Source organism: Mytilus trossulus, chromosome 5 (genome assembly GCF_036588685.1).
Source record: "Mytilus trossulus isolate FHL-02 chromosome 5, PNRI_Mtr1.1.1.hap1, whole genome shotgun sequence".
In the NCBI taxonomy this organism is placed as follows: domain Eukaryota; kingdom Metazoa; phylum Mollusca; class Bivalvia; order Mytilida; family Mytilidae; genus Mytilus; species Mytilus trossulus.
The window spans coordinates 24,023,448-24,038,446 of record NC_086377.1 but is presented as its reverse complement, the minus strand read 5'-3'; the positions used below and the strand labels follow the sequence as shown (position 1 = coordinate 24,038,446).

Here is a 14,999-nt window from a genome sequence, read left to right as displayed (position 1 = left end):
TTAATTGAAGTCTTGAATTTCAAAGGTAGTTTTGCACTCTTTACCAGATTCTTTGTCTATAGCTGTTATAGACATTTCTGTTTCACCAAAGTGAAATATGACATCTACGTCCCGAGAATGTTTGGTGGGATTCGGTATCTCTACTTCAACTTCGCCGAGTTTCAAGCAGCCACCTTCGTCGATAAATTCAGCGTTATCTTTTTCTGTATAATATATTGGCAGGAAATGTGATTGCTGAAATTCCTCCGACGTACCGTAGGTGTGTTTTAATTCCTTTCCTATATGTACCGATGTATTTGCTTTCATGAAAGGTTGAAATACATTGTCACATAAAACATTACCATCGACGTAGACTTTTCGTCTTAAGCTATCTTTAGAATTGTCAAAAAGTCTCACGACTTCAACACCATAGGTATACCTTGTTATGCGCGATGATATTGAATCCGGTTTGTATCCAAACAAAACGGCACCTTTAAGAACTGCTATTCCCGCTTCGTCCGGTACGGTGACATGTTTGTCGGGGAACCCTACCTTAACAGCTTCCTGAACCAGTTTGCATTCGGCAAACCCACCGACAAGTAGGATATGTCCTACTTCTGCGGCATGGCTTTCATACATGACAGAATTAATTAAAGAAACAATGTTCTCTGTTGAAAGAGCAAAAAGCGATTTGGCATACGATGCGTCCATTCGAAATTTATCGTGATAGAGCTTACAGTAGTCAGCAAACGCAGACGTTGCTACGACATTTTGGATATTGTCGTTTAGTTCTGACTGGCATAGTTTATCTAAAATTGTATTTGGAATTGTTATATTAACCAAACCAGTTTTGTCTGGTTTCAGTGTCCTTTTGACGTTTTCGAAAGACCTGACCAAACCCAGATAATCCTCTGGAAAGTCTACTTTCATTTTGTCTAATAGTTCTTGACCAAAAATATCAAACCCCATCGTGAAAAAAATGACGTTCTTAGTAAAGTTTAGTATTGACAAAGACTTGTATAAACTGCCTATCTACCGATGTTCCCCCACAATCATTCCCCGAAGCTTTGCACAATTCTTTCAATGAGCCATCAGGCAGCTTCTCGTGTGCTGTGATATCCACTGTTCCGCCTGTAAAGACAAAACGAGATACATACAAAATTCATTTAAAAAAGGAACAGATAAAACACATATAATTGACAATTATCTTGAGGAAACAAACGTAAATTTTGAGGACAGTACAAGATGAATTTTAGGAGAAAATCATCCCTTCAACGTATGAAAAAAAAACCGTGAAGATGAGGACTGATTGCTATTCAGACAGTTTTATTTAGTATTGATAACAAAATCAATGTTTGCACCGATTAACCCATATGCAATGATCTTATTACAATACATACCTGATTACCTTTTATAATATTTTTTTTAATAGGTCGTATATAAAGCTACAGGCTCTATAAATAACATCACCTTTTAACTAAGGATGTGATATTCTGTTTGTAACATGTTTTTTTTTACAGGTAAAGCCAAACTTCAAAACCAGTATTTTAAACTATGAAAGAATTTGTTAAAGGTTTTATGTAATTGGTGGTGCCGAAATCCCTGAGTTAATATGCAAACGAGATGGGTTAAAAAAACACACCTTAAGATGGGACTAAAAGAACCCCATCGTGAAAAAAATGACGTTCTTAGTAAAGTTTAGTATTGATTTTCCCGTGTGAGGCTGTAATATTTAAATATATAAAAGGACATGTATATGCTGCTTATATTCAATTCATTTAAAGTTATCGGTAAAGTGGGGAAATTTTGGCATAATTTTGAGAGAACTCTTGATTGAATAAAAAAAACCCACACAACTTTCATCACTTTAATGGTAGGTATTGTTGACGTGATTGATTAAATGGAATTACGCGAAGTCAAAACTCAAGTCTTCTATAAAATGTTTAATTGGTGCCCATTGGAATTCATACAAATTGTTGATAAACCTTTTCTACCGAAATTGCAATAGATATTGTCAAGAAGAAAATTTACAGTTTTAATCTGTCCTCACATTTCTATAAATTAACATCCTTTGACAAACAAGGGTATGATTTTGTTCTTTTCATTTTACTAGAACACATATTTGTTACGTTTTAAGAAAAGAAAAAAAAACAGTGTAAAATCGTCAACGTCGTACCCCCAAGGTCAACTACGATATACTTAGATCCTATATTGACAATATCCGTGCTACCAGCAGATGGAAACGTTTGACAGAACACAGAAGCTGCCTCAGGTTCAAGCGCCAAAGTCAATTTGTCCTCTGGAATGCCAGCCTTTAAAAATATTTATAAGAAATAAGTTTTGTTGCATTCAATTATCAAAAGATATGAATTACAATTGCAGTATTATTCTGCACACATTTGAATTCCGTCATGATATTTACGTTGACACATACTTTTTGAGTAAAATTAAAATGTAATGATTTCAATAATGCATTATGCAATGGTTAACAAAATCATGGTACAGACATCGATCCCAATTCAATATCAAAAAAGTAAAATAACAAAAATGCCGAACACCGTAAAAAAATATACACGGAAAGTCCAAATCCCAGCACATCAAACGAATAGATAAGAACTGTCATAATCCTGACTTGGCACAGGCTCTTTCTCACGAGGAACATGGTGGGTTAAAACTGGTACTATGGCTAGTCAAACCTCTTATTTGTATGGCAATCGCATACAATTCCCTTATAATACAATGTGCGAACAAAACAAACAGAAAAAATAGGTAAAAATATAAAAAAAAATGTAACTGACTGTTGCTGAAAAGTGTTATCAATGAAAGAATGTATTGATATTCGAGTTGATGAAGGCCAATAAGTAATAAATGTATTAATGTGTAATGGCAAGGTGGCTGTTATTTACCATTCCAGCAGCCTTTCTCATAAAAAGTTTGGCCGAATCTGTCCATATTGCAGGAACTGTCAATACCCATCTTGTGTTTTCATCAAGCATAACATTCTTAATTTCTATAACACCTTTCATATGATTCTTTAGTGCCTGGATCGACAATGAGAAGACATTTATTGCAGGAAGCGCTTTTCCTCTGACATCTTCCAAAACCATACCCATTGCAATATCCTAAAGGAAATGTAACAAGAAAAAGCATTGAAAAGTTAATTAATAAAAATCGTAGAAAGTTGCAAATCATTAGGCAAATGTATGTGTATTCTTATATTTTGCTAAAACTTCTTTTTAACAAAAACCAGTTTGGCTGGAGGAAACCTCTAATATTCCTAAATATCATACATTTAGAACTTTCAAAACATTTAAAATAAGACATGTTGCAAAATTGCGAATCTCAATTGTCAGTATTCTGTGCTTGCAAAGTGTCGTGTGTAAACTTTAAATTTTTGTTTGATGGTTTGAGGAATAAAAACATTTCTTCGTTACATTTGTTGTTTTTATAGTGAGGCATATATGTATGCCTTCAAACTTTGAACGACAAAATTATTTTTATGTCTACCTGTACGAATTTCAGACGCGCATTTTTACACCAGAAATGAAAACCTTCTTTCCTTTACGGGTAGACTTTATATACATAAATTAAGTGGTACAAGAAAAGTAAAATGAGTATGTTCAATTTGATGTATGCCTTTTTGTGATTCTTCGTTACATTTGTTGTTTTTATAGTGATATTAAGATGATAACACAATATTGACTGCTGTACCCCTATTTTTGACATTTTTACTCTTTGAGTATGTTTGTTTTGTTCATACATCGTTGACAATGTAATGAAATTTGATGCGACTGTCATACAAGTGAGAGGTTTAGCTAGCTATAAAACCCGGTTCAATCCACCATTTTCTACATTAGAAAATGCCTGTACCAAGTCAGGAATATGACAGTTGTTATCCATTCGTTTGATGTGTTTGGGCTTTTGATTTTGCCTTTTGATTTTTGATTTTCCTTTTTGAATTTTCCTCGGAGTTCAAAATTTTTGTGTTTTTACTTTTTACAATGTAAATTTCTTTCCATGAGCGAAAATAAGGTTAGTCGTTGCAATATCTAGAAATATCCATTTTTGTTTATTTCTCAGCCATGTACAAAAACGTTCAAGTTTACATACAAAATTTTAAAAGCATGCGCTTTTGTTCAAAATTACCAAAGTGTGACAAAATTTGTTGATAGATAAGTAATTTGGTCCGTACTGCTCTCCAATTTCGTACTTTATTTGGCCCTTTTAACTTTTTGTATTCGAGCGTCACTGATGAGTCTTTTGTAGACGAAACACGCGTCTTGCGTATATACAAAATTTAGTTCTGGTAGCTATGATGAGTTTATTTATTACATTTTTGAAGCCTAGCGACGATAAGCACTTACCTTGTTATTATGCAAATTCATCTTGAATCTGTAAAAGAAATAGTAATCATCTTGCTGTCCATCCAAAACTATATCTGTGTATTGGTTTTCAGCCTCATATCCGAATGCTACTATTTCTGTATCTTTTGTTAGGAGTAGACACGTCGGAGTCTTTAATGATATGGCCTCTCTGATACCAGCATTCCAAGATTGGTTGGACAGTATTTGTACTTCTGGCAGTTTAGTTTTCAATGGTGATACCGAGAACGCATATCCTGAGTAAGTTGTTCCAAAGTCAATAGCTGCTAAATTTATAGACATTGTAATAATGTCTGGTAGTATGGATCTCGTTTATCGATCTGAAACGATATCTGCAAGTTGATTTCTACGGTAATACAATACTCATATTTGTCTTTGTTAAGAAAGACATACACATCTGATTAGAGGAATGTTAAAGTAGGTCAAATAAATAGTAAATAGTAAAAGTGAAACATGTGAAAGTAAAATTCTATTACTTCACAAACACACGCTCACACAACATACATTTTTCACTTAAGGCTTCATATTGTTATCAAGTTAATGATTAGAAGATCATGAAATCACTTCTTAAACTGCAAAAGAAAAGGATTTATTCCTTTAACCATATTTTTTCTCTATGCTTGTGTTTAAGTTCCTTATTTCTAAATTATACATAGCTTATTCTATAAAGTTATATTTTCATGCACTAAAACGAAATAAAGTAAGGATCATGTATAACTTGCTTTTCCATGATTAGATTTATATTGTCCGCTGTGTTCGAAGACTTATGTCTAATTAAATATCACGCGCATGTGCAATAGATTATAGAAATTTGCCAAAAATTGTACAAAAGTGGTATTTGTAGGATAATTTTCCTTATACACATTATTTGTCAAGGTTGAATGAAACGTTTGTAAATATCAGCTTACATTGACCTAATGGTACTTACTTATATACATGTACCAGTTTCCCTATGTTTTTATTCAAATGATAATCTAAGGCAAACAGACTTTCCGAAAATTCTCATTTATCTGATATAAAATTCCCAGTGGTTACGTAACGGATCTATAAATAGAAAGGTTTATCTTTAAAAGGAAATTCGTAAGACTATCGTTTTTTCCATGGACGAATGAAAATGAATTAGTTTTCAGAATATCACAGAAAAAATTACCATACCAGTTTTATTAAACACGTGAAAGGTAAATATTTCATTTTTGGTAACAATTGATTTTAACACGTTAGATGTAAGTTTAATATCTATAGATATGAATATGTAAAACTTTGTTGAATCAAACTTATTCAGTAAAATGAAACTGAAAGTAAATTTAGATTTTTAACAACATTCCTACAGTTTTAAGCTACTAAGAAAGGACTTTTATGCTTCTAATGCGTTTTCGTGATTTTCCTTACACACGAAAGCCCAAAGCCTGATATTTCAAAGCCAATGATATATAACAACTGAAACACTTGAAGAGCTCAAATATACGTGTTTAATCAAATAAACAAATAGGCACACAAAAATAAACAAAAAAAAACAAGTGCCGTGAAGAAAAATTTTAATTTATAAAAGTTCAATCGTGTGCATATGAAATGAAGACTTTAAAACTGTAACTATATCATTGCTTGCAATTTTGTCCTTGAGAATGTTGATTTTCATAGTTGTAACTTCATAATTGTCACATACAATTATTTGTTATCATACAGATATGTCGGTTTACGTCGCAGCCATCGACTTTGGAACTACCTACTCAGGATATGCCTTCTCGGTATCACATTTAAAAACAAAACTACCGGCAGTACAAATACTATCAAACCAAGCCTGGAATGCTGGGATCAGAGAAGCAATATCGCTGAAGACACCCACGTGTTTACTTCTAACAAAAGAAAAGGAAATCGTGTCCTTTGGATATGAAGCTGAAAATCGATATACCGATATCGTCATGGATGGCAAAGTGGATGAATATTATTACTTCTATAGGTTTAAAATGAACCTGCACGAGAACCAGGTAATTTATATCAAAATTCACAAACATACAAAAAAGTTAATACAATGATCGGAAATGAAAAAAAAATTAGTCGTTTCAATTGCCTTAGTGAATTTGATTAAATTGAAATTTGTTTTAAGCAATTCAATTATCTAAAACCTTCCAATAGAAAAGATTTCATAATTAAAAGTCAGAAGTCAAAATCAAACTGACACTGACATGGCAATAAAACAAAAAACGAGAAAAACACAAAACACAACACGATAATCAAATCATTGAGCAACGTCAATTCAAACAAAGACATGGAGTTATCTCAGATTCTATGAAAAGATCAATAGACCCTGTTCCGGATATTGCCTTTATCCCGGGCAAACGTCTTTTCGTTAACCAATCCTTTAGGTGTATTTTTTTTTCTAACATATGAACATTTGTCACCGCAAAAACAACTATCAATCAATAACATATTGTCGACATTTACAGTCAATCTCTATGTGGATGTTAATAGAAGATGTCAGAGGTCAGACACTGCCAGCAGTAGAAGTTTTCTCATTGTCAATTCAAGCTCTCAAAGATCACATGAGGCAAACTCTGTTGGTGAAGAATATCAAATTAGACGATGACACAAACTGGATACTAACAGTACCTGCAATATGGTCTGATACGGCGAAACTGTTTATGCGAAAAGGTGCTGAAATGGTGCGTATGCTATTCATTCTGTGGATTTATGTTTTCTAATCACTGGAATCTAGTATTCCATTCTGGTGTCAGTCTGTTTAAAAAAGATTATATGGTCAATATTACAAACATTAAAATTGTAGAAGAAACAACAACTAAAGAAGGTACCATAAATTCATATTTTAAAATATTCCCAAAGATACAAAGGCAAATAGAAGATCAAACGCAAACGTTAGCAGCACAACTATAAATGAAATAACAAAAACCTCGCAATAATTTCTGAATTTACAGTATTTTTTGTGTGTGTTGAATATTCAAATCAAGTTCAATAGAGCAGAGAATATTTATGCTTCACAATAACAAAAAATTAACAACCACAAGCTCTTAATTTACCTTTTTGCAGAATGCATTTTTATCCGTTACAATGAATCAAAATATACAAATGTTTAGCAAGCATGATATAAAAATGACTGATTACACTTCAATCTTTGAATACAGGCTGGAATTGCAGAGGACAAGTTAACCTTGGCATTAGAACCTGAAGCAGCGTCAATATATTGTCAGACATATCCACCACCGGGCAGCTCAGACATAGTTAATACAGATTGTCAATATTTAGTGGTGGACCTTGGAGGTAAGGCTATAGTCATAATGAAAAAAGTGAAAAGTATGAGGAAATACAGATGAATAAGGGAAAACAGTCTAAACTATTTACCTTAAGGGCATACGATACAGTTTTGATCCTGTATTTACAAGTTCATGAAAATTTGCATTTAGGCTATTTTTTACCTGATTAAATCAAATATGTTATAAAAAATATACCTTCATGTGCTACTTTTTGAGACAAATGAGGTCGAAATTTTGTATATTTGTTCAAAATTCAGATTTGTGGCCGTAATTTCTTTTTCCAAAGAAAGACATAACTTTTTTGTTATAAAAGATAAACACAAATTGTTTTTTGTTAAATAATCGATAATTTCTATATTTTATAAATATCCTAAAAAAAATTGCAATTTTTTAGTCAAAAATAACTCATATTTATCAAATGTTCATGAATTGAGGAAAAAACGTCATTTTTCACTGCATGTTTATCAAAATCAAAAAAAATCCTCTATTTACAGTTTTATAAAATTTGGGTCATATATTCTCCATGAAAAATGAAACAAAATGCCATTTTGAAAAATAGTGGTCCATGAACTCGTTTTCAAATTAAATCAGTTTGAATGATAAAAATCAGTCGAAAAATGCATCTTTTCCCGATATGTCACAGTTTGACGTCGCGAAAATAACAAATTACGTTAGCAACGTCATCACCTTCCCTGTAACTGTATCGTATGCCCTTAATACAAAACATGTTAAACGGAACCTGAATGTTGCCATTGATTTGGATATTCTATATATACATAAGAAAGTCATAAACTATAAACGAGGAATATTCAAAATCAATGATGACACTAAACGGTACAAAGTTTACTGCACCAACGTATATATCGGCCATAAATGTGAAACTCGTAGACAAGGTATCTGTGGAGAAATGAACCTTATAGAAACAATAAACAGCTGATATAATAAAAAGATTATATACTTATTCATGTTATTGTCATACTACGAAAAATTATCAGAACTATGTACAAACCTAGGGCGATACAAGTTACAATGTCAAATTTGTGTATGTATTTGTTTTTACTAAGGTCTCTTGAACTACCAACAAAAGTGTGTACACACATATCCAATTTCAGCATTTTAGTATTTTGCCCTATTACCAACCAGTGAAATATTAACAGATAATTACATTAGATGTATGTTTCACTATAATACGTTATTCTGATTGGCTAACTGCACATCACGTTTTATTCCTGAAGTAATCACATTACTCAATAATTACATTAGATGTACGTTTGGTTATAAACACGTTGTTTCCTTTTTCCTTTTTCCTTTTTCGACATTCAAGTCCAAACTGAATGTTTTGTTCCCTAAAAAAAAATTGTTTTCCTCAAAATTTGTTTTCTTCAAAAAAAAAATTCCTCAATTTTTTTTTGAGGGAAAAACAAATTCGTGAAAAAAACTATTGAGGGAAAAAAAATTCAGTTTGGACTAATATTTTTCAAAATTTGAATATCGAAAAAGGAAAAAGGAAAAAAAGTTGTATCTGGTTCATTATTATACGTTATTTGGATCGGCTAACTGCACATCACGTGTTATACCTTAAGCAATTGCATTACACAATATAACTTATCATTCATGATAACACGAAGGTCGACAATAAAGTGCACAGGTGAATTGAATAAAAAAAATGATAAAATTCGTGTTTTCATAATCCTAGCTAAGAAACAAAACTTTTGACAGTGCGCACATTTTTAGAATGAAGCACTTTCGTGCTTCATACAAAATGTACTTCGGTCAACGCTTTTACACCCCAATGAAGTGACAAAAAGAAGCATTCAATTTTTAATGATAATTTCAACCACATTTAATTTTACGTCTCTTATTACATTTTTGTAGGTGGCACTGTAGACATTACAGCTCATGAAAAGCTTCCAGATGGGACACTGAAAGAGCTATCAAAAGCTTCTGGCAATAATTGTGGAGGCACGTCTGTTGATAAAGAGTTTATAAAGATGATGGCAGAGATATTTGGACAACAAGTGATAGAAAAATTAAAACAGGAATCCCCAGATTCTTATTTAAGTTTAATAAGGTGTTTTGAAAATGTTAAAAGAACGATAACTCCAAATAAATCAGGATTAGTTAATGTTTCTATTCCAAATATTGTTTTAGATAATTTCTGTAAATCGGAATATCTGAAGAGCATTGAAGAAGTCGTAGAATCGTGTCCAATAGCTTCTAACATTCAATTAAAAAATGACAAATTGCGAATAGAGGCAAAGTTTACTAAATCGTTATTTAAACCTACAATAAACGGTATTATTAGTTTGATAAAGACTGTGTTAGACGAAAACGAGGCTCAAAATATCTCACATATCTTATTGGTTGGAGGATTTGCTGAATGTGTTTTAATACAGGAGGCAGTGAAATCTGCTTTCCCGGACAGATATGTAATTGTACCGGAAGAAGCAGGTTTGGCCGTTCTTAAAGGAGCTGTTTTATTTAGATATCAACTCAATGCAATATCCTCTCGTGTAACAAGATGTACTTATGGTGTGGAAATTGTAAGGTCATTTAATCCATTAACAGACGAATTTCGTAGAAGGGTTTACAAAGATGGAAAGCCACATTGTGAGAACATTTTTTACGCTTTTATGCCTGCAAATCGGTCGATTCCAATAGGAATGAAGATAAGACAAACGTTTACTACGTCAAATGCGTACCAGTATGCGCATAGACTGCCTATATATTACACCGATCAGGATAATGTACAATTTACAGACGATGGAACATGCATAAAACTTGGTGTCGTAGAAGTAGAAATTCCTAATCCTACAAAGCATTTACGAGAAGTCACTATCATTTTCCATTTTGGAGAAACAGAACTAAATATAACTGCTATTGATAAAGAGTCAGGAAAAGATTGCCAAACATCTTTTACAATATATGATTTTATCTAAAATAAATATTCTTCTTATGATAAAAATATTTGTTATGATGACTTGACATATTTTTTTTCTACGAAACACATTATTGTATTAAAACTGTAAATAAATATATGAAATAGTTTTACAACCGATTAATGTAGCATGTGTAGGTCAATAACAACATTGAAAAAATAACCGTATTTTCTTTAGAAATTCGTCATTAGTCAAATAAATGAAATGTCAGACCAATGTCAAATGTAGATTTTAAATTTTATAAGCTTGCTTTTTTATACGATTTTTTCAAGCTATTATTTATAGAAACAAATTATTGAAGGACGATAATTTTATTATTACCACAATAAGGACCTCATTGGAAAATGTTTTATGCTTTCATCAGTCATTCATGGTTTAAGGCGCTATGTTTACCCAAGGGACAGTTTTGATCTCGTATTTACATTCTGATAAAAAATTCCTTATAGACTTTTTGAGTTGAATGAGGTAGAAATTTTGTATATTTGCTAAATAATCTGTTTGGTGACCGTATTTTCCCTTTCGAAAGAAAGACAAAACTTTTCTTTGTTTTAAAAGATAAACACAAATTGTTTTTTGTTTAATAATTTGTACTTTCCGTATTTTATAAGTATTTTAAAGATTTATACATTTTTTATTCAGAAGTAACTCATATTTATCAAATTAAAGAAATTGCACTATTTACGTTTTCATGAAAATTGGCACGCATAATCAATCCAAATGGCTATTTTAAAAAGAAGGGTTCATGAAATTGTTTTCAAGTTAGAAAAGTTTGAATGATAAAAATCAGTCGAAAACTGAAACTTTTCCCGATAAGTCATAGTTTGATGTCGCGAAAATAACAATTTATGTTTGCAACGTCGTTACCTCCCCTGTAACTGTATTGTATGCCCTTAACGTCACAACCATAACTATATCTTTAGGTTGTATTTAGCTAAGATTCTAAATATTTTTTGTATTTGTATGTATATTGCCCTCACCTGAACAAATTTAATAATAATATTTATTATTATCATTGGCAGTAGTATAAATTGTTTAATTTTTTTTTTACCGCTGTTCAATTGTTTTTTTGTTTTTTTTTAAAATATTAAACATATTTGATTTACAATCACCTGTTACATTAACCCTCAATTTCCCAGGGGAGCAACTAGTAGGGCTCTGCTATAAAACGTCTAATGATAATTTTATCACAGGTATATATACGGCAAAAATGTGCACCCCGTCTATTTAAGTTTTACTATCAACATGATCAAATCATGCATACTTCTCAGATATGAAAAACAACACAATTTCCTTTATCTTTGATTTGAATGATTCTGTTCCATAAATTCAAATTTGACGTATTTGGTGTGCCTTTTCGCCATCGTATGTGGTGATTTATTGCGTTGAAGCCTGGACTGAGTCGGGTGTGTCTATTCTGTGTTGGTCTTAGCATGATGTATTCGCTTAAGTTTTCTGTAATTAGTTAATACTTCAGTTTCATTATGCATATCTGTTTTATATTCATTTGATACAATTTACTGTTTGCAATAGCTTTAATTGTTCTAAATAATAAGGATGTTCTTATCCCAAGCATAAAAACATAGACGTATTACTCAATTTATTTCACTTGACTGGGCGGAGTTTAACCGGTTCGCTCACAATAAACCAGTCCATCTACAGGTAGGTGTATTAGGATAAACTCATCAATGAAGTGTATAGTAATTCTTCTGTAAATTCCTTTCATGACACTGATAGATGATTAGAAATCAGTAATAATTATAACGGCAATCATCCTTATCACACACATCTTCAAATAGACTGTCCTTATGCAAATTAAAACCTAGCTCCGCCCGATCAGTTGAAATAACATTGGTAATGCAGTACGGTATTTGACACAACCGTTTTAAACTTTTGATCTTCAGTGCTGTACAACTTCGAACTTTTTTTCACTTTCGATCTTTTATGTCTGGGCGTCTTGTGTCGTCTAGTCTTGTGTGGACGAGGCGCGTTTTTCGCGTATTGAATTTTAAACCTGATGCTTTTTGTTATCTATTAATCATGTGTTTCTTTGTCTAATATGTTCTCCTGTTTATTTGTATTGTAGTCCTGTTATATTATGTTGTCATTTAAATGTTATATTGAACATTGTCATTAAAGTGCGAGGTTTGGCATGCAACAAAACCATGTTCAACCCACCATTTGTTCCTTTTAAAAAGTCCTGTACTAAGTCAGGAAGATGACCGTTGTTATATTATTGTTCGTTTCTGTGTGTGTTACATTTAACGTTGCGTCGTTGGTTTTCTCTTATTTTTGAGTGTAAATTCACATTGCGATAAGACGTGTCACGGTACTTGTCTATCCCAAATTCATGTATTTGGTTTTGATGTTATATTTGTTATTATCGTGGGATTTTGTCTGATGCTTGGTCCGTTTCTGTGTGTGTTACATTTCAGTGTTATTGTTCTCCTCTTATATTTAATGCGTTTTCCTCGGTTTTACTTTGTTACCCCGTTTTTTGTCCATGGATTTATGAGTTTTGAACAGCGGTATACTACTGTTGCCTTAGTTTTTCTTCTTGGAACTCATGATGAAATTTTTAATGATGATTGATATTTGAAAAATGATATAAACGGTTCGGTGTATTGGACATTTCATTTTCTTTTATGGGAGTTCTATTCAGTTTAAAAATAAATTGTACCAACTCAATTTAATCACCTTGCATATCTCCAACACTTGTGTAAGTTATATAAACAAAAACAACAACAAACAGACCGAAAAACAATAGTTACAATTTGGTGTCATAAGGTCTATTCAGACCCCTGAACAATCAAAACCACTACAAAGAGGCAGTAGACCAACACCACCTCAACAAGATTAAACTAAAAATTACATTATCTCATCAATAAACGAGATCGATACATGTTCGTCTCCTGTCCATATTGATCCGTCAGTAATCCACCATTCCGTCGTAGCAGCCGGTCTAGGCTCTCTTGAACATCAATCCATATCAGAACCTACATCCCAAACGTTCAAATGTTCCCTGTCGCATATAGCGATGCAATTGAAAGATAATGCTTCACGGAGAGATTAACTATACTATCAAGGCTACAATAAATCAAAACAAATAAGAAACTGATACTCTTACTAAAGAAAACCAAAACAAAGGTGCGATGACTTAGATGCAGAAGAAAAGTATAGTCGCCGGGACCTTCAACGCATTAAGGGTATACCGGACGGTTGCAATAATGAAAATCAGAGAAGACTACATAACTTGTCACAAAACTAGTGAGACCAATTGATAGTAACTTTCAAGAGGGAGACTTAATTCGGTCGCATAGAATAGGTACCCCACGAAGTAATCAAGGGAACAGCCAAAACACAGTACAAAGACAAATTATCGTCAGATTAAGGGACCCAGCAGTAAAGAAACGGATACTCAAATGTAAACGGTACCTGAAGGAAATGCATGAAACCAAAGAATAGATATAGGAAGATGTGGTGTGAGTGCCAATGAGACAACTCTCCATCCAAATAACAATTTTAAAAGTAAACCATTATAGGTTAAAGTACGGCCTTCAACACGGAGCCTTGGCTCACACCGAACAACAAGCTATAAAGGGCCCCAAAATTACTAGTGTAAAACCATTCAAACGGGAAAACCAACGGTCTAATCTATATAAACAAAACGAGAAACGAGAAACATGAACGAAGACCTAACAAAAAGTTGCAATAAGACAATCAACATTAAGTACACATTGTCAATACTATGACCGCATTTATGGAGTTCTGCTCTCTGTACTGCTATCCTGGGACTATAAACTTTCTTGGCTGACTTGAGCTCTAGACTAGAGATAGGCGGCTTGAAATAAAATCTCATCAAGCTCCAAAAGACAAATGTATAACACATGACGAATCTGAAGCCGCCAAATAATTTAGCGCCAAAGGCTAATCCTGACAACTGATATGTTCCTTATGATTTATATTTGAATCTTATATAGCTTACTTTGATATGTTTTTTCCTTTTTGGAGTCATAGTCTCAGTATTAATACCATGAGGTCGTACATTATGTCCTTGTCACTACAATTACGGTCTCTTATCTAATCAGTAATTACTTATCCATGGTTCTATCTTTTTAACAGCGATTATTGAATATGTCGTTCTCAAAATTGTCAATGTCATCATGATCGATACCCTTTTTTATAAAACATTTTTGCCACGTTATCGTAAGTTGGTATACGTTTAATAGCACCTGATATACTGATATCCGGAACTACAATGTACGTTGAACCTCAAGACTACAACACAAGTTTACTTTGATACACCTATACAACATGATTAAGAAGTGTTTATATACAATCGCCTTATTATTTTTCGTTCTTGTGTTAGACTCGTTTAATTTTTTTGGTGATCTTGCAAAATTAATGTAGTTAAAAACACCAACCAGGCACAGTGT

At 32.5% G+C, this 14,999-nt stretch overlaps 3 protein-coding genes across 3 annotated transcripts; 1 reads left to right on the top strand and 2 right to left on the bottom strand.

Moving 5' to 3' along the window:
- On the bottom strand, positions 1 to 948 carry LOC134717772 (heat shock 70 kDa protein 12A-like). The gene has a single exon (XM_063580267.1). It carries the CDS (start codon positions 946 to 948, stop codon positions 1 to 3), a length of 948 nt encoding a protein of 315 aa, XP_063436337.1.
- A 19-nt stretch (positions 949 to 967) lies between these two features.
- On the bottom strand, positions 968 to 5,394 carry LOC134717771 (heat shock 70 kDa protein 12B-like). The gene is made up of 5 exons (XM_063580265.1): positions 5,290 to 5,394; positions 4,344 to 4,681; positions 2,886 to 3,101; positions 2,156 to 2,291; positions 968 to 1,110 (listed from the first exon to the last, which is right to left on the bottom strand). The coding sequence occupies exons 2-5, from the start codon at positions 4,641 to 4,643 to the stop codon at positions 968 to 970; spliced, it is 795 nt and encodes a 264-aa protein (XP_063436335.1). The 5' UTR covers positions 4,644 to 4,681; positions 5,290 to 5,394.
- A 652-nt stretch (positions 5,395 to 6,046) lies between these two features.
- On the top strand, positions 6,047 to 10,566 carry LOC134717770 (heat shock 70 kDa protein 12B-like). The gene is made up of 4 exons (XM_063580264.1): positions 6,047 to 6,346; positions 6,806 to 7,021; positions 7,499 to 7,634; positions 9,503 to 10,566. Exons 1-4 carry the CDS (start codon positions 6,047 to 6,049, stop codon positions 10,564 to 10,566), a joined length of 1,716 nt encoding a protein of 571 aa, XP_063436334.1.
- Positions 10,567 to 14,999: the final 4,433 nt, after the last annotated feature.

What these genes read in the sequence shown, in the direction of transcription:
- LOC134717772 (XM_063580267.1), bottom strand. Translation starts at nt 948, where the DNA reads ATGGGGTTTGATATTTTTGGTCAAGAACTATTAGACAAAATGAAAGTA.
- LOC134717771 (XM_063580265.1), bottom strand. Translation starts at nt 4,643, where the DNA reads ATGTCTATAAATTTAGCAGCTATTGACTTTGGAACAACTTACTCAGGA. An exon ending in TGAGAAAGGCTGCTGGAATG is followed by an intron (nt 2,292 to 2,885) that starts GTAAATAACAGC and finishes ATATTTTTAAAG; the next exon opens with GCTGGCATTCCAGAGGACAA. An exon ending in TATCGTAGTTGACCTTGGGG is followed by an intron (nt 1,111 to 2,155) that starts GTACGACGTTGA and finishes TTGTCTTTACAG; the next exon opens with GCGGAACAGTGGATATCACA.
- LOC134717770 (XM_063580264.1), top strand. Translation starts at nt 6,047, where the DNA reads ATGTCGGTTTACGTCGCAGCCATCGACTTTGGAACTACCTACTCAGGA. An exon ending in TGAACCTGCACGAGAACCAG is followed by an intron (nt 6,347 to 6,805) that starts GTAATTTATATC and finishes CGACATTTACAG; the next exon opens with TCAATCTCTATGTGGATGTT. An exon ending in TTTAGTGGTGGACCTTGGAG is followed by an intron (nt 7,635 to 9,502) that starts GTAAGGCTATAG and finishes ACATTTTTGTAG; the next exon opens with GTGGCACTGTAGACATTACA.